At 44.5% G+C, this 25,311-nt stretch overlaps 1 protein-coding gene across 1 annotated transcript in view; it reads left to right on the forward strand.

Moving 5' to 3' along the window:
• The first annotated feature begins 487 nt into the window (after window positions 1-487).
• The window catches only part of APOH (apolipoprotein H), a 30,506-nt gene continuing 5,682 nt past the window's right edge, over window positions 488-25,311 (forward strand). The window contains exons 1-8 of the mRNA XM_070393101.1: window positions 488-656; window positions 2,345-2,452; window positions 9,596-9,653; window positions 20,166-20,269; window positions 20,643-20,819; window positions 22,439-22,535; window positions 23,800-23,876; window positions 23,987-24,175. Coding sequence (XP_070249202.1) covers window positions 20,206-20,269; window positions 20,643-20,819; window positions 22,439-22,535; window positions 23,800-23,876; window positions 23,987-24,175 — 604 coding nt within the window. The 5' untranslated portion in view covers window positions 488-656; window positions 2,345-2,452; window positions 9,596-9,653; window positions 20,166-20,205. The remainder of the gene's footprint in view (window positions 657-2,344; window positions 2,453-9,595; window positions 9,654-20,165; window positions 20,270-20,642; window positions 20,820-22,438; window positions 22,536-23,799; window positions 23,877-23,986; window positions 24,176-25,311) is intronic.

Consider the following 25,311-nt stretch of genomic DNA (forward strand, 5'->3'; position numbering starts at 1 on the left):
ACAAGGAAGTGACAGGAATGTGCAAGATCACTGAACTGATCACTAGCAGAGCAGGTTCACCCTGGCAGCCTGACCATAGCCCATGCCCTCAACCAGTCACTCAATGGTCTGCCCTCATGGCTAGTGTCAATGTCATTCTTCATGTCAACCCTATGCCTTCCCCAGAGGAATTCTCCCAAGTTGGTCCTCTCAGGTGTAGAGTGGGATTTTTATTTTATTTTTTTTTTGTCCAGTTTCGGAGATTTTTGGTGAGGAACTAAAGCTGCTGCTGACACAATGTAAATATTGAGAGAGCCGGAGGGAAGCCAGTCTTCCATCTAGTGGTGTGGGCGTGACCTGTGGCTATTGAATGCCGAGCTTCCTTGGGCAGCTCGAGGAAGGAACAAACAGGCAAAGCAAATATTCCAACGTGTCCGAGCCACCACCTATTTGCTAGCAGCTTTTTTCCTTTTCTCGGATAGAATGTACAACGTACCTCCGAGCACTTGGACGAGGCAGGGATGATGTAAAGGAACAGAAACGCCAATGCCCGATACCTTGTTAGGCCACGACTGTATCCTCTGTAACTCCGGAGCCTAAGCAGCAAGGACTCGTCAGCGAAGAATAATGTCTTCATGCAAGTTAAGAACTGGAACCAGACGTAGGCTTTTATGATGGTACGCCTGAAGGGTTCTTTTCTAATTTGCAATCATGGACTTGATGGATAGGATATGGTAAAGAGAGGTGGTGTCTTGGACATTGCCGAAGCTGAATAGCAACACATGGCAATTTTGCTTTAGGGTGTTTATTGCTTTTCCAGCAGTTTCTTAAACACAGACTAGCAACTTCACTGTCACTGATACAGATGTCTTAAATGCAACAAAATCACAGGTACAACGAACAAGATTGTAGAAAGACACATAGTTTTATACCATCGGTGTGAGTAAAATGTTGCCAATAAAATCATTTGTTGTAAGGAGTTAGATGTCTGACCGTTAAGACAAAAATACCTCTGCAACCATCTCTGTTGGGTTTGGCCCGGATAAAGATAACCAGAAGGGCCATGGCGTCCCTCTGGGATGGCCAAGTTTGTCTTCAGTTACCCCTATCCCAAATCAGGAGCCCACTCTCCTGTTAGCCATCAAGTAGCTCTTGTCCTGCGTCCTCACTTTTTAAAATATTTTAATTCAGAGAGGAAGGGAGAGGGAGAGAGAGATAGAAACATCAATGATGAGAGAGAATCATTGATCAACTGCCCCTTGCACACCCCACACTGCGGATTGAGCCCACAACCCGGGCATGTGCCCTGACCGAGAATAGAGCTGTGACCACCTGGTTCATAGGGCGACGCTCAGCCACGGAACTACACCAGCCAGGCTGCCCTCACTTTTTAAAAAAAAAAAAAAAATTAATTTGAGAGAGAGAGAGAGAGAGACTAGTTCCTGGAAAGGCCTCAAGTGGTACATTCCAGATGTCTTATTACTGTGATAACCTTCGGTTGCTTTCTCTGCACAGACTGGAGCAGTAACAGTAGACAAGGTCTCTGTTTATTAAGAACGGTCAGTGTCAGGTTGTTATGACAGTTGCTGCTCCTTTGTCTATTGTCTGAGAGATTCTATAAACGCAGGCATGTGGCCGCTGCTCCTGCTCTCCGTCACTCCAGGCCCCCGGGCGGGGGCTGGCTCAGGGACGGGGCTCATGGCCTGCTTAGGCTCACAGGCCACAGACAGACAGCACCACGCTAGGATCCTCCAGCTCACCCTCCCAAGGGTTTCTATGAGCAGGTCAGTGGCACTTGCCAGAGACAGATCTGGACTCCGTGAAAAACACACAGGAATTCCATGTCTATTTTGTGAATTTGCCCCCAAGTAAGGAATTGGCATTTCTGTCACTCCCTCACAGCACATCTGGATCATCCAGATATTAATAAACAGAGTAAAGGTCTGGGAGTCAATGGATCTGGATGTCATTTCCCAGTGGCAATCTATGTAGCAGTTTGGTGGATTATTTAGCCTCTGTGAGCCTCAGTTTCCTCTTCTGTAAAATGGGGATGATAATGTCCATCCCCACAAAGCCCCCAGGCCCAGCACCTAGCAGATAGCAGGTGTTCAGTGAATGTGAATGAGGTAAATTCCTCATTTAAGATATAAATATAAGGGATGGAAGAAAGAAACGGTCACATAGGAAGATAAAAAGAAGAGACAGAGGAGAAAGCAAAGACCAGCAGGAGTAAGTGTAGTAAGTTAACACAAAGCTTTTTGTCATGGACAAAGTCTTCACGGCGCTGTGAGCAGCTGGGTACATGTTCCAGGGCCTCTCTTCTCCCCGCTGCGGTTCAACCTTTGGCCATTTCGTTCCTCATTAGCACCTTTCCTGGGAAGAAGAAGAGAGAAGCCAAAGCTCAACTCGGTCAATTTCTGCTGTTAGCAAGTCTTGTCGAGTCGGGAGAAGAAAGGATGTGGTCGCAGTCAAGGTTGGAAATTGTGTGTACGTTGCCGTTACCTTTCTCTCCCTCTCTTTTCTCTTTACTCACATATCTCTCTGGAGAAGTCTGGTCCTACCTCTTTACTCCCTCGCCTTTCATTCATTTCTAACCCTTGTCCATTGCCTTCTACCCCACCTCACTCCCAGCCCAGCACTACACTGAGCTTGCCTTCTCCAAGGCCGTCCGTCACCTCTCGGTTGCCAAATCGTATTGTGTGGCGGTGGCATGGCTGACCTTAAAACTTGCCATTCCTGTAGCTGGCTACTCCTAGCTTTTGAGTATACTAGTTGCCCACCAAGCTCCATTGCCCCTTCTTCCTGGTGGTCCTATTCTGGAGGCAATGTGTCCGGCTAAAATACCACATTCCCAGCCCCCTTTGCAGCTGGAAGTGTCCCGTGAGACGTAAGCAGGCTTGTGCACAGGGAAGGTCACCCGCCAAGTCTTCTGGTGGCTTACCACAGAACCCTGGCGGTAGCTCCCTTCTCACCCAGCCTTGGGAGATCATTAAGGAAACATTTCTCTAGGGCTTACAAGAATTCAGTTGCGGCGAGATTCTCCCTCTTCCCTAACATGGGGGTGCAATGAATGTCCCAGGGGATGGGGAGCTCTAGCCCCACCTCTGTGGGTCCCCAAGAAGGGAAAATCCATTTGGGAGAAGAGGGTTTCACCGTGAAGCGTTGGGAAGGACTCTAGGTTGTCCTGGCTGATGATGGGGTGACATATCCAGAGATGAAGAGCTGCAGAGGGTAGAGGAGGGAGGCCCAGAAGGAGAGGAGACCCACCCTCAGTACTAGCAAAAGTCAGGCTGGAAGAGGGGGGACCCCCTTAGCTAATGCAGGAAGGAAACGCCCAGGTTCCTGCTTGTGCCCAGAGAGTCCAAGAAGGTCTTGGAGGGCAGGATGCTCAGCAGAGGCTCCTGGATGGCCAGTCAACCTGAGACCTCAGTAGGGACGAGACCCTGGCTCAGGAGCAGGGGGACTGGAGTGGGGTGGGGCAGCATGGATGTTTGTGCAGCTTGTACAAGAGCCAGGTAGGAAAGGACCAGTAAGTTGTGTGAAGGTCACCAGGGAAGGCTCACACTCAGAGTGGGTCCCTCGGGCTCCTATGAGTCACTGTGGCACAATACACTCCCCTCGCTAGTTTTGTTTGCTGGGTAACACGTCTTCCTGACACACTGTGGTCACTGTACTGGCTGGTCCAGAAGCTGGTGCCAGATTGCTTAGTCATCTCCTGGGAAGACTGTTTCAGACATGTGATACCTCTCCCAGATAATCGCCATGTAGCCAGAAAGCACGTAGGAGCCAGGAGAATCCCGGTGGCGCGGAGCTCATGCAACTTCTCGTTGGAGCCTCCATTTTCTCAACTGTAAGATGGCAATAATCAAGCATACCTGTCATCTCTGTTGTGAGGACCAACTGAGGTCATGTATTTAAAGCAGTGCCTCTAAAACTTCAGGCACTGGGAGCATGTTAATGTTGTTAAATTGCATGAAATTGAGAATCTTTTTCATCTTCCTAAACACAGGTTATAGGACCCCATCTCCAGAGTTCCTGGTTTTTATTTTTAACTAGAGGCCCGGTGCACTAAATTCATGCACTGGGGTGGGGGGTCTCTCAGCCTGGCCTGTGCCCTCTCACAGTTCGGGACCCCTTGGGGGATGTCCAACTGCTGCGGAGGTGGGAGAGGCTCCTGCCACTGCTGCTGCGCTCACCAGCCATGAGCCTGGTTTCTGGCTGAGCGGCGCTCCCCCTGTGGGAGCACACTGACCACCAGGGGGCAGTCCTGCATTGAGTGTCTGCCCCCTAGTGGTCAGTGAGCGTCATAGCAGCCGGTCATTCCACCGTTCGATCAATTTACATATTAGCCTTTTATTATATAGGATTCTGCATTTTTCCATTGATTTTTTGAGAGAATGAAAGAGAGAGCGGTATGGGGAGAGGGAGAGAAAGAGAGAGAGAAACATGGATGTGAGACAGACACATCGATCTGTTGCCTGCTGCTCATGCCCTTACCAGGGCTGGGGATTGAACCTGCAACCTAGGTACATGCCCTTGACCTGGCATCAAACCTGGGACCCTTTGGTGCACAGGCTGACACTCTGACCACTGAGGCAACCAGCCAGGACCAGAGCTTCTGATTTAATAGATCCAGGTGGGGCCTAAGAATGTGAATTTTGGACCAATTCCTGGGTGATGCTCCTCCTGGTCCCAGGATCACACTTTGAGAACCATTGCCGTAAGGCATTCGGGTTCTTCCTGAGACTTACACGTGCATTTAATGGGTTTCCTTCCTCCCACCTGCTCATGCAGTAGGCATGTCTCACATAAGGCTTAGACTTTTGAGCCGTTTCTTTGCACAGACACTGTTCACGATGGCTCCACACTTCAGTTGTCACCCGGTTTGCAGGAAGACAGCAATCTATGGTCTGTATGGTCTTTCTAGAGATAACAGTAGCCAAGCTAATGTTTGTGTAAAAACTTTCACAAGTATAATTTCATTTGATCTTCCCCAAAACCTCATTTTGTAGAGGAGGACATTGAGGTTGAGAGAGGGTAAACGACTTGGTCAGACCCACACAGCTAAAAAGTGACAGAGCCTGGACTCAAACCCCAGGGTTTGACCCCGAAGATGGTGTTCTCTCCATCCAGTTCAGCTGACTTCACTTTTGTGGCTGTTGTTATTATAACCTGGTGGGGGAAATGCCCTCCCCACTGCCATTATCATACATCTTTAATAAGGTGCACGATTCACATTAAAGTCCATATGTTGAATGACTTTCTCATCGACAGCCCCGGGAGCAGCCACAAATCTCGGGTGCGATGGTTCCTTGCATCGTCCTTGAGGCATGCCCAGTCTACCCAGGGATAAGGCAAGCAGCTCATCACACGAGAAATGCGGCCCTGTCTTGGACTTCCCTCTTCAACAGAAATGCCCCCTGCCCTCTAGGACTACGTTGGAGGCGGTGTGTCCAGGATGAAAACGTTTAGAGCCAGGTTCAACCAATAAGAATGCCGAAAAGCAAATGGAAACTACAGGCTATCCAGTGAGAAGGGGAGCCAACCGCCTCCCAGAAATGGGAAGTTCCTGGGGCTGGAAACGGAGCCTCTGGCTTCATTTGCAGTAAGATTTGGAGCCAAAGAGGTACTCTCCCTTGGATGCAATTAGGGCACCGGGTTTTTTGCTGTGAGCAGCGCTGGAGGGATGCCAGGCTGAGTGAAAGAGGACAGCCGAGGGGACCAGACACACCTGGCTGCCAGTCTGGGCACCTCCACTTCCCGACAACCCTGGGCGAATCCCCTGAGCGAATCCCCAGCCTCTGACAGCTCCTACCGCTAGGCCTGTTGTGGGAATGAAATGGGATAATGCATCGGAGTTCATTAGCGGGATGTGCACACGCTTAGCTCTTGGTGGTGGTGGGATTGTGGTTTCCTACCTTATATCAGAAGAGCCTTCCTTTCCGGGATGAGTCTTGGGGATCTGGTCTCCCTTTACGGAAGGCGAATGGGCCACCTGCTCCTTCTCCCCGACACCTGGAGAACAGGTGTGCGAGCAGGTGTGGCCAAGGATGGGCTTTCATAGCTCAGTTTGTGTTGCTGAAAAGCAGAGTCAGAGACAAGGACTTGGGTGTGGGGGCTTGTGTTGGAGGTGAGCCAGGGAGCGAGCCTGAGGGAGGAAGCTCCAGGGAAGGGTGTGTCCCTGAGCTGCTTACAGCTCGGGCACTGGGGCTCCATCTTGCTGGGGACCGTCTGAGTAATGTAGAATGAAGCTCCCACGTGTCCTTTAAGAATGAGAGACTAGCTTGACCAGTGTGGCTCAGTGGTTGAGCATCAACCTATGAACCAGGAGGTCGAGGTTCAATTTCCAGTCAGGGCACAAGCCTGGGTTGTGGTTTGGTCCCTAGTCGGGGGGCATGCAGGAGGCAGCTGATGGATGATTCTCTCTCATCATTGATGTTTCTATCTCTCTCTCCCTCTCCCTTCCTGTCTGAAATCAATAAAAAATATATATATATTTTAAAAAGAATTAGCAAGGCAGAAGTTTCTGAGCATTTTATACTATAGCCACTGATTAATGCAAAGCCGAGGGCCTGACTTCATATAATGGACATGAACGTTTTTAGGCAAGATTTGGTCTTTCTTAAACAGCAACATGAAACAGGCACAACTGGTGATTTGGGAAAAGTATGCTTCGGGATACACCCACCCTGGTGGGGGTGGGAGCAGGTTGGAGGCCACCTAGACAGCCTTGGGAGAGGGAAGGGGTTGGAATAGAAATCGCCGATTTCAACAGCTGCTCCTGAGATGATGGCAGAATCACCCGGAAATCTTTTAAAAACAATTCCCAACCTCCCTGCAGAGAGTCTGATTTGTTGGATATGGAGAGGACAGCCTTTTGGACGAGCCTTTGGGAACCAGGATGCACGCCTGGGTTTAGAGCTACTGGACTGGATGATGGCTAAAACCTTCCCCACCCCACCCCCACCCCTACACACACCAGGTCTCTTTGACTCGACTCCAACTCATTTATCCAAGGGCCGAGGTGTGCACTAAAGTGGGCTCTAAAGACTGTCAATGTCTCCGGAAAGCAGAGGCCGTGGTAGGCGGTGTGTTTGGTAATGACTCAAGCGTGGAAGAGAAACATTAGAACGGCGAGTGAGTGCTCAAGCCCATTAACATCCGGAAGCATTGCCAGGATCGGGGAATTAGTAATAAAAGTCATTCCCATGTCTGCGGAAGTAACGGGCCCCAGCTCCTGGGACTCTGGCCTTGCCCTCCAGCTGACCGTCTGGCCCATCCCCATCCCTCCCTCCAGCACTCCCTGGTCCCCACCTGGCCCCTGGACCTGCGTGTGGACTGGGAGTGGGAGGAGAGGAGAGACTCGGCAGAGAGAAGCAGGCGAGAGCCCGCTGGCCACTCTCTGGATTTAATAAGCACCTGAATCACCCAGGTGTCTTGTTAAAGTGCAGATTCTCTTTCCATGTGGGGCGTGGCCAAGGGACTGAGGAGAAGGCGTTCCTAACAAGCTCCCTGGTCATTAGTGATCCCTGCAGCTGCTGGTGACCGCTCCCCCCACGACGCCCCCCACTCAGAGGACCAGCCTGTGAAACAAGGGCGAGGGGGTCCAGAGGGCGGTTCCGGTTCCGGAGGCAGAAGGCCTGAGTCTGAATCCCAGCTGTCTGTCATCACAGCTGCATGGCCTTAGGCGAGATTCTTACCCGGAGAGTCTCCATTTCTGCATCTGAGAAACGTGGAGATAATAGGACTTGTGTCAGAGAGTTGTGAGGATGAAAGAAGTTCAAGTGTGGAAAGCATCTCACACAGGGCCTGGCCTGTGGGAAGAACTGTGCACCGATATTAAACAGACTGAAAAAAAAAAAAAGGGGGAGTTGCTCAGGGAGGCAGAGCTGGGAGGAGGAGACCAGAGCTGAGCTGGGCTCTGGGAATGGCTGTCTGTTCTCTCACTGTGTTCCCACCCCACGAGTTAGCTAGTCCTGGAAATGGCTGCTGCTTTATCACCTGCACTCTTTATGCGGCTTGTTCCGGTAGTGCTGGGCGAAACCTATACTGAGGGAACCCCTTGAGCTTCCCTTGAATTTGGAGGCAGCGGATCTGCTCAGCACCCGTGCCTTGAAGTGCTTTAGATGAGCCATCCCTACATTGCCATCCCGTTGCTTTAGTCCAACGACAGAGAAGCTGGTAATGAGCCCAGCCCTGATGAGAGATTCAGGTAGGAACATCCTTTTCTTTCCCCTGTGAGACTTCATTGACTACCCAGGCAAAGGCCCAGCCGGAGCTCTGAATTGCCCTGGTCTTGTTAGCAGCCATGGCTTCCCACCGACTGGGCACTTGCAGCGAGTGGCAAAGGATCCTGGCGGGGCGGCAGGGGAGGGGGGGGATAACCCTCATGCTGGCCTGTTCTTTTATTATGTATTTATGTATTTATTTATTTATTGCCAATTTCCTGGATTCTCTGTACACTTCTTTGTCCTATTGAAGACATTTAATACTCTGCGTAGGCTGCTGGCTCCTCTTTTAAAATATGTTTTTATTGATTTCAGAGAGGAAGGGAGTGGGGGAGAGAGATAGAGACACCAATGATGAGACAGAATCATTGATCGGCTGCCTCCCGCATGCCCCCTACTGGGGATTAAGCCCACAACCCAGGCATGTGCCTTGACCTGGAATCGAACTGTGACCTCCTGGGAGATAGCCACACCAGCCAGGAGATTTTTCTAATTTTTTCAGTTATTCACTTTTTAATAGTTTTTGCTACCTCCTTGGAGGCTATTCACCTGTCTGTTACTTTCTGGTCCCTTTATTTATTTTTTTAAAAAATATATTTTTATTGATTTTAGAGAGGAAGGGAGAGGGAGAGATAGAAACGTTAATGATGAGAGAGAATCATTAATCGGCTGCCTCCTGCACACCCGCCCCACTAGGGATCGAGCCCACAACCCAGGCATGTGCCCTTGACCAGAATAAAACCCGGAACCCTTCAGATCTATCCACTGAGCCAAACCAGCTAGAGCACTTCCTGGTCCCTTTAAATATGCTTCTAGCAGCTTCCCTCTCATTTGTTACCTTTGATCTAGACTTAGGCTAGGAATCATATAATCCAGCTTGTTACAATTATGTGTGGAGTACCCTCAGGATATAGACTAACACTCAGCTGTTCCATATCACTATTAGGACAGAACTTTCTAGTGCAGTGGTTCTCAACCTTGGCTGCACATTAGAATCACCTGGGAATCTTTTTAAAATCCTGATTTCTGGGCCTCATCCTCCGAAAATTCTGTTTCTTTGTTACTAATGTTGTGGCCCCACCCCATAACAAAGAAACAGAATTTCCGGAGGATGAGGCTCAGAGATTAGGACTTTAAAAAGATTCCCAGGTGATTCTAATGTGCAGGCAAGGTTGAGAACCACTGTTCTAGTGGGTTATGGAAGAAGTTAGTCTGTGGAATCAGAGAAACCCTGTAATAAGACGTAAATACTGCCTGGCTGGTGTTGCTCAGTGGTTGGGCGTCAACCCATGAACCAAGAGGTCATGGTCTGATTCCCGTAGATACTGGTCCTGTAGACGTAACCCAGAAGATCAATTTCACTAACTTTCCAACTATTTACTTTTTAGGGAAATGATGGATTGATTGAAAGTTATTTCTCCCTGCTGACTGGGAAGTGTTTTACGGGTGAGTACACACAACTCAATGAATGTTTTCTCCATTGGATGTCTGGGCGGCAGACTGTGGATTGGAGGCAGCTATCCGCACTCCCATCTAAAAGTATATGTGCTCATAAATTGCTAAGCAGACACAACTCTAATTGGATATATTCTGTTCAAATGACACATTCTTCGGGGGGCGGGACTAGGGGGAATCATGTTTTTCTGCTGTGAAATTGGTTTGCTGGGGTTTTGCCAAATGGAAGCCTTATCATAGTAAATACACCAACTTTCATTATTCATTTCTATTTGCTTGAAGAAGTACTCTTATGTGACACACATATGTTCATACATTTCCCTGTTGCAGCAACATGAACTAAATAAGTCACTTTCACACATAAATGTAACTCCAAGAGTTATTGCTAACTTGTGTTTTCTATACCATTCACACATTTTCCCATTCAGCTGGAGACAGTGTGGTGTTTGGGTAATGGGGAGGAATTATGGAGCAAAGAATGAGGATCTTTTTAGTGTTCTTCCAAGTAAAGGCGGGGAAAAAGCACAGGCTACCCATCTGTTATCACTGATATATTGAAACATCTCTATCTATAGAAATTCATCCAAGTACAACTGGTTTGCCAAACTCATCTACTGAGAGCCTACATAACCAAAATGAGGCTTCAAGTGTTTGCAGCCCTAAGTCACCAAGGCACACACATCAGGGCCCATTCCGCCATCTGGTGTCCATTGGAGGAAGCGCCCGCCGAGACGAGCGATACGTGGCGTTTCTCTCACACGTTATTGGTGGCTGTGGAATTGTTACAATCTCAGTGAAAGGGAGGTCCATAATCTCTGCAAATTCTAAAAGAATGAACATTGGAAATATCTTTGAAAACTGAAAGCGCATACATACACCCTTGCTCTAGTGATTTCACTTTTATGAGTTTATCTTAGAAATATATTTACACATGTACACAAAGTAATGTATGTACAAGAATATTCCAGAAGACTGCTTGTGATAGTGGATAACCTGTAACAAGAGAAATATCCATCACTAGGCTACTGGTTAAATTAATTATGATATTCCCACACAATGGGTATATATTAGGAAGCTGTTTAAAAAAATAAACAAGGGAAGTCCATATCTACAGATACGGGATGATCACCAAGACGTATCGCTAAGTAAAATAAACATGAGCTGGCACCGTGTGCATCATCTGCCATTGGTGTAAATAGGCTGACATAGACTAACTAAATAGCACGTAATATCGCTGGAAGGATGCCCACGAGAGTGGGCACAATGTTTCACTGGGAAGGAAAGAACCACGGTGGTTAGAGATGAGAGGGTAACTTCCCTCATACAATTGACACTTTGTAGTGTAGGGTCATCTTTAACATGCGTATGTCGGTGGTGACAGCCTACAACTGTCTTTTAACTGAGGATGTCGGAGAGCCGGTTTTGGCCCATCTCGCAGGCCAAACTAAGGGACCACACCAGTGCACGAATCTGTGCACTGGGCCTCTAGTTTATATATGATCAGACTAAGTTAATTATTGTTACAATATGTATACATCCTATATTCGCAGGGGAAAAATGAACATCTGAACTTCTTCTATTTGGAAATTGCACCGATATATCTTTCTACTCTGTGAGAATTCACATGTGCAAAGGAGAAGAGAGATGATACATATATGATCCCCTTTCCTTCCTTTCCACCCCTTTTTCCTTTTTTATGTCCACCTCCATCTAGGAGTGCGAATGGGGGGTAGTTTTTGGGGGGCACAGGATTGAACCAGAGGGGCCAGATTGAACCAAGAGCCGACTGTACTAATGGGATTGAACACTTTGGAGAAGGTTGAGGTCCTTCCTTCGAGTGTTCTTGAAGGCAGTCATCAAGCTCGGGGAGTCGGCCTTCCAGGAGGGTGTATGCAGCAATGGAAGCAGAGAGTGTCTTGTTCAATGGTTTCCATGAAGGTACTCTACTCGTCCCCTCCCTGGTATTCACATGGTAGAAAGAAAAGCATTGTAGTGGTGGGGTCCAGGACCTGCTACCCCAAAGTCCAGTACCTTGACATGCTGAGTATTTTCGGCTGAAGGAATTTGACAGGTGGATTGTGTGGCGGGACTTTCTGACCTTCCCTGTGGCAGGTCATAAGAGCCTCATGCGAGACGCACCTTCCATATGCCCTCAGGATAAGAGTTTCTTTACCTCCAAGGGAGAAAGGCCACCAGCGAAATCTGAAGAAACAGCACATTCAATAGTATTTTTTATTGGCTTCAGGTGCACAGCATAGTAGTTAGGCAATCATATACTTACAGAGGGGTTCCTCTGATGTTTCAAGTACACACTGGACACCATGCATAGTTATTACAGTATTATTGACTCTATTCCCTGAGCTGTACTTTTTATATTCCTGTGACTACAAAATGCTTATTTATTGAATGCTACTCTATTATTTATGTGTGTGTATGTGTGTGTGTGTGTGTGTATGTGTGTGTGTCTGTGTATACATCCTATATAATAAAAGCCTAATATGCTAAGTGTCCAACCATTCATTCGACTGTTTTACCAGTCATTATGATGCTCACTGACCACCAGGGGGGAGACGTGCCAACCGGTAGGTTAGCTTGCTGCTGGGGTTCTGCCGATTGGGACTAGGCAAGATGGGCCGGACATGCCCTGGAGGCCTCCTGCAGTCCCTCCCCGGCCCCGATTATGCACCAGTGGGGTCCCTCAGCCTGGCCTACACCCTCTCACAATCCAGGACCCCTAGGAGGATGTCGGAGAGCCGGTTTCGGCCGATCCCACAGGCCCAGCTGAGGGACTACACCGATGTACGAATCCGTGCACTGGGCCTCTAGTTTATATATAATCAGACTAAGTTAATTATTGTTACAATATGGATGAGGCTTAGCTTTTCCAGGAAGCATTTCCATTTCCCAAAGGGTTCATTTGCAGAATCGAATCTCCAGTTGATGAGTGTTGCCAGGGAAATGGCTTTGAGCAACCACATTACTCTTCTCCTTTCTTCTCCCATCAGTGAGCTCACAGGTATTTACAGAGCATGGACTGTGTGTCAGGCACTGTTCTAGGTGCTAAGGATGCAAGAGGTAAAGACAGAGCCAGCCCCAGAGAGGCCAACTCTCCAGGTGGGGAGGCAGACAATACACGCATAAGCAAATTAAGAAAGGTATTTTTAAGTGCTGATAAATGTGATGGAGGAGATAAAAGCAGGGTGGGGTGGTGCCAGGGGAATGTGGGACAGGGCAGCATTTTAGCCAGGTTTGGAGAAGGTAAGAAGCCCCAAGTAATGACAGGAAGGGCAAAGCAAATATCCTGGGCAGACATTTTCCAGGCAGAGAGAACAAGTGCAAAGACTCTGTCATGTGTCAGGGAAAAGAAAGAAAACTGGGTTTAAATAGCATGTGTAGTCTCTCAGACTCATCTCTCTATACTTATCTCGTCAACCCCAGACTCCCATATCCACCGTGGCTCTATTAGGTATCCAAAATCTATCAGATAAAAACCTGAACTTTCAGTTACATGAGCCAATCTCAAATTCAACCTTCCCCTGGTCTCCCCATCTCAATAAATAGCATCTCTATTTCTCCAGTTGCTGATGCCTAATATTCAGGTCATTCTCGAGTCTTCTCTTTTCCTGGGATCTCACATCATACCCCAGATCACAATGACTGTTCCTTCTACATGAAATTGAATCTGACCACGGTTCACCACTTTTATTCCTCCCATCTTGGTGCAAACATGAACCATTGCAATTGCCTCAGAAGAAGTTAGGGTGTTGGCTAAGGTGCTGTAACAAAATCATCATCCTAGCTGAGATGCTGAGCTGAAAGTATAGTAGTCCAGATAAGATAGTTGCTGATTTCTCTCTAGCCAAGAGCTAGAAGGCTCTATTCTATGAGGTCATCCAGGAGCCAGATTCTTTCCATTTTGTATCTCCAGCATTTGTCAAAGTATTATTCTTTTCTTCATTTTTGAAGTAGGCTCCTTCTTTTTCCAGCCCATAGCAAAAAAGGGAAAAAGAATAACAGTGTGTGTGTGTGTGTGTGTGTGTGTGTGTGTGTGTGTGTGTAGGGGAAGGGTAGCTTCCTTTTTTAGGATACAACCTTGAACATACCAATTTCACTTACATCCTTTTGGTCGGGTCATGGTCATTATGGCATACCTAGCTGCAAGGGAGTCTGGGAATGTACCATCCAGCTGGGCAGCCATGGGCTCCTTTGGGCTGTGCCTCAGCTGAGGAGAGCTGCCTTGACTGAGGTCATGCCCTGGCTGGGCAACCTACATCCAGTGACTGAGCGAGAAGGGGACAGAAAGACCCAGCTGTTCAGGACACTCTGACAGGCGATACTTGCTCCAGAATGCCCCACTGGGTTGCCCGAGGCTTGCTGGAATTGCAACTATTTTCTCTGCCAATCTTGCTTTCTCTTCTTCCTTCACAAGTATTGGTTCCTGTTCCTAATAAACCCTTTGCATTCCAAATTCTGTCTCAGCAACTGCTTCTAGAGAGCCCAACCTATTGGTCTCCCTGATTCTACCTGTGTTTACCTACAGAATATTCCCCACACAGCCACCAGAGGGGTCCCTTGGAAATATTATTCAAATCATGGGACTTCCCATATTGTATTGCTTAGTGAAATTCATGTTCTGACCATGGCCAACATGCCCCACAAGATTTGCCTCACCTGACTGTCCCCTCTCTACCTTATCGCCAACCTCACTCACTCCTTGCTCATTTCCCTCCAGCCTCATCAGCCTCTTCCTTGGGCATGCTCACTCCCTTCCAGACCTGGAGTTTTGTCCTTGATGCTTCCTTCCTCAGGGATTGATGGGGCTCACTCCTTCTAGTCTCTATTCTAAGGTCACCTCCTCAGAGAAGCCTGTCCTGATTGTCTTATTTAAAATAGCACTTCCTTCCACCAATCTCCATTCCTTTTATCATGTTTCTTTTTCCTCATAGCACTTACCACTTCATCTATTTGTTTATTATTATTTTTTAGCCTTTCTTTCCCAACTAGAGAAATTTCAGGGTAGAGGTTTTTATCTGCTTTGATCGTAACTGTCTGGTATGCAGTCACCTTTAAAGAATAGTCATGGAATCTATAATAATAAAAGGGTAATATGCTAATTAGACTGGATGTCCTTCTGGACGTCCTTCCTTCCAGACAAAGTCACAGCGGATGGGGGCCAAGGCAGAGGTGGCAGTCTGACATCCCCCAAGGAGTCCCGGATTGTGGGAGGGCACAGGCCAGGCTGAGGGACCCCACAGGTGCACGAATCTGTGCACCGGGCCTCTAGTAAACAAATAAATGGAAAGTACAGAGTGCTGAGGATAGAGGTCAGCAGAGGCCAGGTCATGGAGGACACTGTAGACCATGCCGAGGAGATTGCAATTTGTTCTAATTTTAACGGGGAGCCATGGAGTGTCTAAGTGGGAGAGTGGCCTGGTCTCTTCGTTGGGATGATCACTCAGCTGAACTCTAAGGGCCCAGAACCTCAGAGTTACCAATGATAGGCTGCTCACCACTTCTTGAAGAAACCCCCTCCATTGCTGAAAATCTTCATTAAACATTTCTTTCATATATTCTTCCCTATAAATGCTACTCATTGCTCTAAGTTCTTGGAGTAGGAACAACTCAAAACAAGTTTAAAACTTCTTCCACATAATCGTTCTTGAAATATTTGGAGACAATTTCCTTTTTAAATTCATTTTTTTGTGTGTGCCTTTCCCCTTGTTTTATTATTATTATTATTATTTTGGAGACAGTGTTTCAAGTCTTCTACATTCCAGGGTAAACAGCCACGGTTCTTTGAATTATTATCCTATTACATGTTGTAATAGGATAATAATTCATTGTCTTTCAGAGAGTTCTGGCTTTTCAATGTGCTCCTTAAGAATGGCCAAACTTTGGTCTGACCAGCACAATACAAAGGAGCAATTGTGTCTAAGACTGGGCTGTCCATGCCTTTGAACTCAGCCTAATCCAATTACATTTCAGCCACTTGTGGTCGGCAGAAACATCTGAAATGTCTTTAAGCTAAAAGTGCCTCACCCCCTACTTAACCTATGCACTGAGGTTACATTGATCTTGTGACATTTATCCTGTGGTTTCTAGCTGCATTCTCTCAGCTGAGCAACATCTAAAAATGTGTAGAAGTTTTGTTCTATTCTTCATCTGATTTGTTGAAAATATTGAGCAGAATGAGACTGGGGACAGACTTCTGTAGTTTTCTTCTTGAAGTTTGTTTCCAAATTACAAGCTTTTCAAATAATGGACTCAGTGGATAGAGAAGTGCATTAAACATTTCTTTCAGATATTCTTCCCTATAAATGCTACTCATTACTCATTATATCTGTAGTGTGAGCATCTTGGTAGATAAATGCAAACATTTTGGAGCAGGGCAGGTGAAGGGGGACATACTATATTGAAGAAAACTAATATGTGGAAACAAAGGGCAAGTCATAAATAGCCTTGGCTGCTTAAATAATCAGTGGGATTTATTTTTTCCCTAAGAGACAAGTGTAGTCGTCTATAAAGGTCCTTGATGTATTTGTGCATGTCCATTTAATGAGATGCTTTAAGAATGTTTCTTAAAATCCATGATCTTTTTTGAAGGGTCCATACAGCTCAACACTGTTGTGTGTCCATACTCATTTAATTTTTTAAAATATATTTTATTGATTTCAGAGAGAGGAAGGGAGAGGGAGAGAGAGATAGAAACACCAATGATGAAAGAGAATCATTGACCAGCTGCCTCCTCCATGGCCCCTAATGGGGATCAAGCCCGCAACCCAGGCATATGATATGCTCTGATCAGAATCAAACCATGACCTCCCGGTTCATAGGTTGATGCTCAATCACTAAGCCATACAAGCTGGGCTCCATACTCATTCTAAATGTAAAGATTTAAATGTTTAAAAAGTAATAGGTTGTATTCAAAATAGTGATCCATTCTCTAAGTCCCCCTTTCCTTTCATATAATCTGGACCTAACAAACAGAGCTAATGAAACCACATGGGGTTTGGTTGTTTCACATTATAGCCTCTGAGCATTATAGCAGCTGCTAAATCAACTCGTAGTATGATAGTCCAATCCACCGTTCAGCACCTCACTCCTGAGGATACCATCAGAAGGTAAGTCATCAAATGCTTGGTTAAAATGGGAACACCTGTTACAATGAAAGAATTTTTCTCTTATGTACTAACCTAATAACTATGTCAAAAACACAGCTGGGCAAAACTTGTTGTAACCGGTGTGAAGAGAGTCCATGTTGTTTTTTGCGGTCATCTGATATTCATCGAAGTGCCCATAAGCCATCTTCTTTCACAACGTATATCACTGGGCTGTGGATTGAGGTCAATCTCAACCGATGCTTGGTTTTCATAATCGATTGCTTTTCCTTTAGTCTTCTTGTTTATCATTCAAAAAAATTCCTGTTTCTCCCACTGTGAAGTGATACAAATGCATTACATATAATTTGGGTTTAGGGAAAATAAGAAAAAAACCCTACAAACTGAAATGCTCTTAATATTTTGGTGCGTTAACTTTCAGAATTTTTTCTATACACATTCTTTGCAATATCACAGTGTTGTACATATGTTTTTTAAATAAAATGTTCATGTTATTAGAATGTCTTCCTTACTATCCTACATTGTGAGGATCAATGAGTGATGTGGAGGTCGCAATTACAGGCTCTCGCCACTTGGATTTGTATCCCCGAAATGCATTTGGGACAGCTAGCTGCTAATATTATTTTCTAGCTGAGCTTCAATTCCATTTTCACGATGTCCATTTCACCTTTTCAGCGTGAATACAATTTCCTTGGCTAGAAAAGCCAGAAGAAAACGAAAAACCAAATAATTGAACTCTGCCTCTGTCTGCTGTTAACATTACACGGTGTTTAGAACCTTCAAACATCGTAAAGTGGGAACATAAATTGGGCTAACCTTTCTGGATGGTGGCCAAGCAATATGTATCAAGGTCTTTAAAAATGTTCTGCCCTTTGCCCAAGTAATTCCACTTCTAGAAATAAGATCCAAAGGAAACAATCTATTCAAACACTTGGTAGAAGGATCTTCACTGTGGGGTTAGCCATCGTGGTGATAGATCCCACCGAGATGTCCTAAAGTAGGGGTATGGCTAAAATATAGGTGATGGAAGATTACTAGTATGTAGTCACGTTAAAAAGAAAAACTATGCCTTGCCCTGGCCCATAGCTCAGTGGTTAGAGCGTTGGCCCCCTGCACTTTGTAAGCACTCTGTATGCATTCTAATTTAGTCCTGATAACAGCATGTGAAGTAGGTTTTATTTTCACCTCACTTTAGAGATGAAAACTTGCCCAGAGAATGTTCCTTTCCCAAGAGACCACAGCTAGTAAGGGGCATAGTCAGGACTCAGACTCAAAGGTGCTGGGTTAAAACCTCTGCCTTAATTAACCAGAACACCACACTCCTTTTCCACTGGGAGCTTGTTGGTGGATATTGGGTTAGATTCCCAACCCAGAAAGAGACAACATTGAAAGTCTTTTTTAAAAAAACTCTCAACTATTGCTAAATGTTTAATGTCATGTTCAAAGTCTCTGCTTGTGAAGTAAATAAGAGAGTTTTTGAACATGTGATGCAATGTGATTTCAGGAATACACAACCTTGGACTCTGAGTCTAAGTCTCTATAGTTCCATTTACAAAGTAAAGTAGGAGAGGATAAAAGTAAGAGTTTTAAACACAACGTTTTATGTTTCTTGTAAAACAATTGTCATGTATTCTTCAACCTAAGTATCTACGTGTTGATGTATTCCTATTCATGGTCAATAAAATATACTAAGTGCAAGCATTAAATCCGAGAGTTGGCCAATCAACAAGACAAAACAGCCACTAGATTTGCCAAGATTTTTTGGATGTTTTTCCTTAATGATTTTTCCATTTGCTCTGCCAAATTAAACTTCAAATTAATGTGTCTTTAAAATGTCATTTAATGTCAGTCATCAGCCAGCTCCTTGGTTATTACTGTAAGTTAATCATGGGAGTGTGAATCGAACTATATGGGGGAGAATGATAGGCCAGACTACAGGTCAACCACATGGTGCTAAAGTTACAGGAAACAATAAATCACAGACCGAGAGATAAACAACTACATCGCATCTTAAGGCTCACCATAAGGGCTTTTCATTAGACCCATGTGTGTTTTTAGAAGAGTTCTGGGAGCATCGTATACTTCCCAAACATGTTCAAGAGGCAAAGCACTCAGGACAAATAATAATTATAATTTATTAACTGCACGCATTACTATCTATTATCTTTGTATTTAATTATACAAAGATAATAGATAGATCAAGCCAAGGCTATTTATTCCAAGTTTGCAATGCCCAGGGAGTCAGTCATCATCATTTGTGTCGGGCAGAGGCTCAAAGTCAGTTCGAAGAATGGGAAAACTTTAAAGTGGACCGAAAGGGAAGGTTTTTAAGTATGCCCTGGCTGAAGCTTGTTGGTTTGGGAAAGCTGGACTAACTAGAGGTCAGACAGCCTATGTGATTGGTTAGAAGAACACAGTTGGCTTTTTCTGGTTGGTCCTAAGTTGGGCCAATAGCTGCAGAGACTGTGATTTGGCTTTCTGGATGGGTTGCTACAGAGATATGGGTCAGCATGTTATTTTTATATATCGTCTGGCCATTGTCCATGTGTATATTCAGTTCCTTAGAGCAAATGAAGTATGAGATAACTGTGGAATCATGAACAGTCCCCTCAGAACCTTCCCAATCAACATCATCGCCATTCTCTCCACCCACTCAACTCCTTTTCTTCTTTGAGTCCCGGTCAACTTCCCAATCCCTAAAACCAATCTAGAAATCTGTCTAGACCGATGTAGGAAGTAGTAAGAATGGAGGAGCAAGGCTTTGTGTTGCTTTGCTGTGAGCAGATGGCCGCTTCAAGGATAGCCCCAAATAGCTAGAACTCCCAGGAGGATCTTGTTACTAACTGCAGGGAAAAGAGGAAGCTGGAAGAAATAGTCATCGTGTGAGAGAATAATGAGCTCAGTTTTTTTTAGGCATTTTAATGATAGGTACCTCGGTGGTGTTCTTTCGACTCATACATCTAGAAGCTGGAATATCATTTTAGAGGTGTGAAGACCGAAACCCAGAAAGTAAGCCATAGTCCTAAGTTTATACACCCAGGCTGTGGGTGAAGCAGCCTTTTGGTGATCCATCCACTATGAACACAGAACAGAGGATGGAGAGACCAGAGGTCTAGACCGAAGACCTGACAATCTGGGAATCACCAGATTCTGTCAGCAGCAACAATGAACTGTTTCGTGCCTAAACACAAAGTTCTGGAGACAGAAACCATCAACCAAAGATTTCACAACAGACCCACAGGAGTGGAAAGTAAATGATTAAAGGATGTAGGTCTCGGAGTCCCTTTCAAATCCTGATACTTTATCTTCTATTTACAGAGATAAAAGTACACAAAAATGGTTAATAGTTAAGCAGTTTTATATGTGCATCTTCTCTTTTTGGTAGAGGAAAGCCACTTCGGTAGTGCCAGTGAGAGTCATCCACAATGATTTCTCCAGCGCTCATCTTGTTCTCCAGTTTTCTCTGCCATGTGGCTGTTGCCGGAAAAAGTAAGTACTCTTTGCTTTTTGCAAAAATAATTGATATATCCAACCCCCTGGCATATTCTGGGGATCACTAATGATAACTTGAGTTGTCTTTAGGGTGGATTCCGGAGAAACTGGATTAATACTTATTTTTTAACGTTGCCATGTTTAAAGGTCCTCCATAAGATCCTTAGACAATTGAAGCCTCAGTGTGCTGACCTGTACAATGGGAATAACAATAGTACCCTTCAAAGGGTGGTTGAGATTAGATGAGATATGACACAGGACTTGGTAGAGTTCCTTTTGGAAAGCATTAACGAGTTTTAATTTCTATGCCAGCTGAACTTAAAAATGCACCTATAGATTTCTTAACCAACTGCTTCGTGCTCTGTTTCAGCCTGTCCCAGGCCAGATGATGTACCGTTTGCTACGGTTACCCCCTTAAAATCATCCTATGATCCAGGGGAGCAGATAATGTACTTCTGCAAGCCGGGCTATGTGTCCCGCGGAGGGATGAGACGGTTTACCTGCCCCCTCACCGGAAACTGGCCCATCAACACGCTGAGATGTACACGTAAGTCAGCGCCTTGTGCAGATTCTCTCCCCTCCCTCCAATTCTGGACATTTTGGGCAGATAACCTACCTTATCATGCTCCGTGTGTGGAAGGCCAGCAGAGCTGTGGGGGAGAGGGGAGGCTTCTCCATGGGAGATGAGACCAAGGGCTGTAGGTACTATTTAGAGAAGGAGAGACAAACTTAGCATAGAGCTAGGACAGATGTATAAAAGAGACCTGGTGTGATCAAAGGAGAGGGAGACCCTGCAGAAGTGAAAAAAGAAGTGCAGATACTCTGAAATTGAAACAGATGCCAAGGAGACTCTTGAAAATAAAACATGAAGAATCATTGTATCTCTGGACTTGGCCTCAAAATGAAAACAGAATGAATAGTTACTGAAATGTCAATAAATTTTATCTAAATTATGTATATACTAGGGGCCCAATGCACGAAATTCATGCAAGGGGCTCGGCCCCCGCCCACCGCTGTGGCCGCCTCTGCTTTGGCCCTCCTAGCCCCCGCTTCGTCCAGAAGGTCATCCGGAAGGACATCTGGTCTAATTAGCATATTATGCTTTTATTTTTATAGATTACATGTGATATTTATAGTAAAGTATAAATATATTACAGATTATACTAAATTAATAATATAACATAAATTATATACATTGATGTTTCATTGTTGCTTTATGGTAGATGGTTGCTTTTATTCATCCTCAAAATTGGGTTCTGTGATATCAAGCTGACATTATTTTTACAGTCAAATATTGAGCAATCAACCAGAGGATTTCTGGCAATTTTATGTGGAAATTAAGCACTAAAAATAACTATATGGACCTATCTAGCTTCTGGTTATTTTAATCATAGGGACTGACTTCTGTGAACATTATACATGTCCATACAAGTGGTTTTAATATACTCTTTGATGAAAAAAGACCAAACAATATATTTTTAAAAAATATGTTTTTATTGATTTTAGAGAAAGAGGAAGGGAGAGGGAGAGAGAGAAACATCAATCGATGACTGCCTCCTGCATGCCCCTTACTGGGGATTGAGCCCATACCCCGGGCATGTGCCCTGACCGGGAGTTGAACCAGCAACCTCTTGGTGCATGGAATGACAACCAACTGAGCCACACTGGCCAGGCCAAGACCAACAGAATTTTTCATGAAAAACCACTATAATATCATTTGGGAATTTTTAAATTTAAATTGGTCATAACTCTGGCACACTAACAATTTCATTTTTCAAGTTATTTTCTGTGTATATTTTTGTATTATTATAGAGAGCAGATATCATTTTGTGTTTTCCTATTTTCATTAGCATGTCAGAAACATTGACTATGCCTCTATGATCTTCATAATCAATATTTTATTGGCTACATTATATACAGTTGATTTATCATCATTCATTAACACAGTATCCTGATCATGAACTTTTAGGCTGTTTGGTTTTTGTTATTAGAGGTAGCTATGTAATGAACACATTGATGCATACATCATTTGACTTATTTTAGTTATTTTCTTAGAATAGTTACCAGTAGAGTTATTGGATCAAAGGATAGAAAGGAGTTTATATATTTTTATTTTAATATAAAATTCTATAAATAGATATTTACCTTTTTATCTTTAAATCACAGCCAGAGTGTGTCCTTTTGCTGGAATCTTAGAAAATGGAGCTGTACGCTATACAACTTTTGAATATCCCAACACAATCAGTTTTTCTTGTAACAACGGGTAAGGACTTCTGAGTGACTGAATAGCTAATAGATGAAGCACATTTCTATGCCCTTAAGTTAAACATCAAGACTGGTCCATAATTTATTTCTAGCCTTGGTGCTTGCTGAATACAAATTACTAAATACACAATGGTGTTGAGGGTAGGTAAGGGGTGGAGAATATGATAATTACTGAAATATATCCAATTTTGGGGTGCTTCTGATTAGTTATTTATCTGAGGACGTACATTGAAATTATTGAAACTAGATGGTAATTCCTTATAATTTCTGGCCCAAATCTTAGCACAAGGATTAAAATATTTTAGGAATTAGATTTGGGCTTTAGTTATGAGGCTAACTTGATTGACTGACCTGGAAGTCTCTAGAGAGAATTCTGAGGCAGAGGGTGGAAGTATGATGATGTGGGACATAATTCTCTTCATTCTCAGAACAGCACAACATCCCCAGGTAGAAAGCACTGTGGCTGGTAACATAACTCATCTGCCTTCTGAGCAAAGACACCACTGGTGATGTTGGCAATAGCATGTTGGCTGCAATGCAGTCGGGCAAAACCTTACTGAGGAAGGGGGTTGGAGATTAAGACATACTGTGTGTGAAAGAGAAATGCAGTCCTTTCTTCTGAAGCACAAGTTATTGGTAGGTCTGATGACAAGCAACATTACAAAAATTGGCTTCCAGGACAGAACGTTACATTTTCAATGAAAATAGGCTGCATTGGCATTTTGATTGTTTAATTTCTTTTTAATTTTTAAATTACAGTTGGCATACAATATTATCATAGTTTCAGGTGTAAAACAATGTGATTAGACATTTATATGACTTATGCAGTGATCACCCTATTAGATGGCATAGTTTTTACACATTCCTGTTAATATGCTCTGAGAAAAGGAATAGTAGAGATTACTCAGTTTGATTCATGTTGTGATCCTGAAAAAATAAAATGGTTTTTGTTGTTGTTTTTGTTTTTTGTTTTTCTGCTTCACATAAGAATCAGTTAGTTTATCCAGCTGGCTGAAAATGAGGGATTTGGGGTTTGGCTTCTACACTCACCAGCTATGGAACCTTCCCATTCTTTGGTGATTCACCAGCAGCGTTAGGCTGGAGACTTGAGCCTTAGATGTGTGTTAAGCTCTTCAGGAAAACCACATTATGGGAACGAAGTCAACAGTGTTCATCTGAAGCAATGCACAAGGGAGAAGACATTTGAGAAGCTCTCGATGGGTTCTTTTCTAGTTTGATGGATTACATGTTTCCTTTTGCAGGTTTTTTCTGAATGGAACTAAATCTGCTCAATGCACTGAGGAGGGAATATGGAGTCCGAACCTCCCTGTGTGTTCCCGTGAGTCTGTGGGTCCCAGTTATGGGGAGGGTGACCAGTTGGTTTGCCTGGGACTTTTCTGGTTTCAGCACTATAAGCCTCATGAAAATGATAGTTCTTTCTTTTTTCAGCTGTAACCTGCCCTCCACCACCCACACCTAAATTTGCAGTACTTAGTGCTTATGAGCCATTGGCTGCAAACAGATCAGTCTATGGAAAGCAGGCGGTCTTTAAATGCCTGCCCAACTACGCCATGTTTGGAAATGACACCGCTACCTGCACAGCACATGGAAACTGGACTGAGTTACCAGAATGCAGGGGTAAGTGCAAAGAGAAGAGAAAATGATTAGGATAATGCAATTCCCATTTTTGAAAACTACTGAACACTCTGCTATAGGTGTTTCAATGACCTTGTTTGGCATTGGTGGTAAGTGGTGAGCATAGCTGCCTTCCAGATGACCATGTTCAACAAATGCATGTTGGCCTCTACCATGTACCAGGCAGGGTGCTAGGTGCTCTTTCCCTCTGGAATTAGTGAGCAGATGCAGGAGACCTGGCTTCTGACCTCAGGGGAAATCTATATAATGCGATGAACTCTCTGGAGCTGCCTGGGAAAGCTTTCCAAGCTTGGAGGATGAGTGGATAATGAGGGGGAGGCATGCCACACAGAGCGCAGGATGTGGAAAGTCTGGAAGGCGTGAAAGAACAGGGTGTGTGCACAGACAGCAGGATATTGTGGCGAGGCTGGTGAAGAGAAGCCTGGGTTAAACTGGGGTGTCTCAGGAGATGAAGGTACAGAAAAAACACTGCGTTGCAGTCATATTGTTACCTGCTTTTACCTACATGTAAGAACCACAAAAATATTTGATTTTAAGGACTTATGCAGACTCTTCCTCCTTAAATTTGACCTCACGTCACCATCTTTACATTTGTTAGTTGTATAACCAGATAGAAGTGATCATGCTGACGAGGAGTTATACTAAGGACCGTTAACTTCTCCTGTAGTGGATATTTTAGGTATTTGTTGAATGATTCAAAACTCAAGTGCTTTTTAGCAAGGGGAAACTATTAGTAATAATACCTAGAACCTTTTGGGGGCCTTAACTCTAGGCTAGGCACTGGTCTCTTGCTTTGTATATGTCATCTCAATGAACTCTACCAAGTCCTAAGCAGTAGGTACTTAAAAAATATTTTTTCCAACCCTTTACCTAGATGTAGCAACTGTCAACGTGTTGTGACATTCTCATTCTCCGCCCCCTCCAGACACTTTTTTCCCTAAACTATCTGAAAATAAGTGGTACACATCATGACACTTACCCATAATACTGCAGCATGAATGTCCTAGGAACAAGGACATTCTCCTATATTATCACTGAACCCAAGACATTTAACATGTTTTGAAGTATTAACAACAAGCATTTAAACAATTGTAAGAATACTAGAGGCCCGGTGCACT

Source organism: Myotis yumanensis, unplaced genomic scaffold, assembly GCF_028538775.1.
Source record: "Myotis yumanensis isolate MYYU_CA2020_CCGP unplaced genomic scaffold, mMyoYum1.0.hap1 SCAF_16, whole genome shotgun sequence".
NCBI lineage: Eukaryota > Metazoa > Chordata > Mammalia > Chiroptera > Vespertilionidae > Myotis > Myotis yumanensis.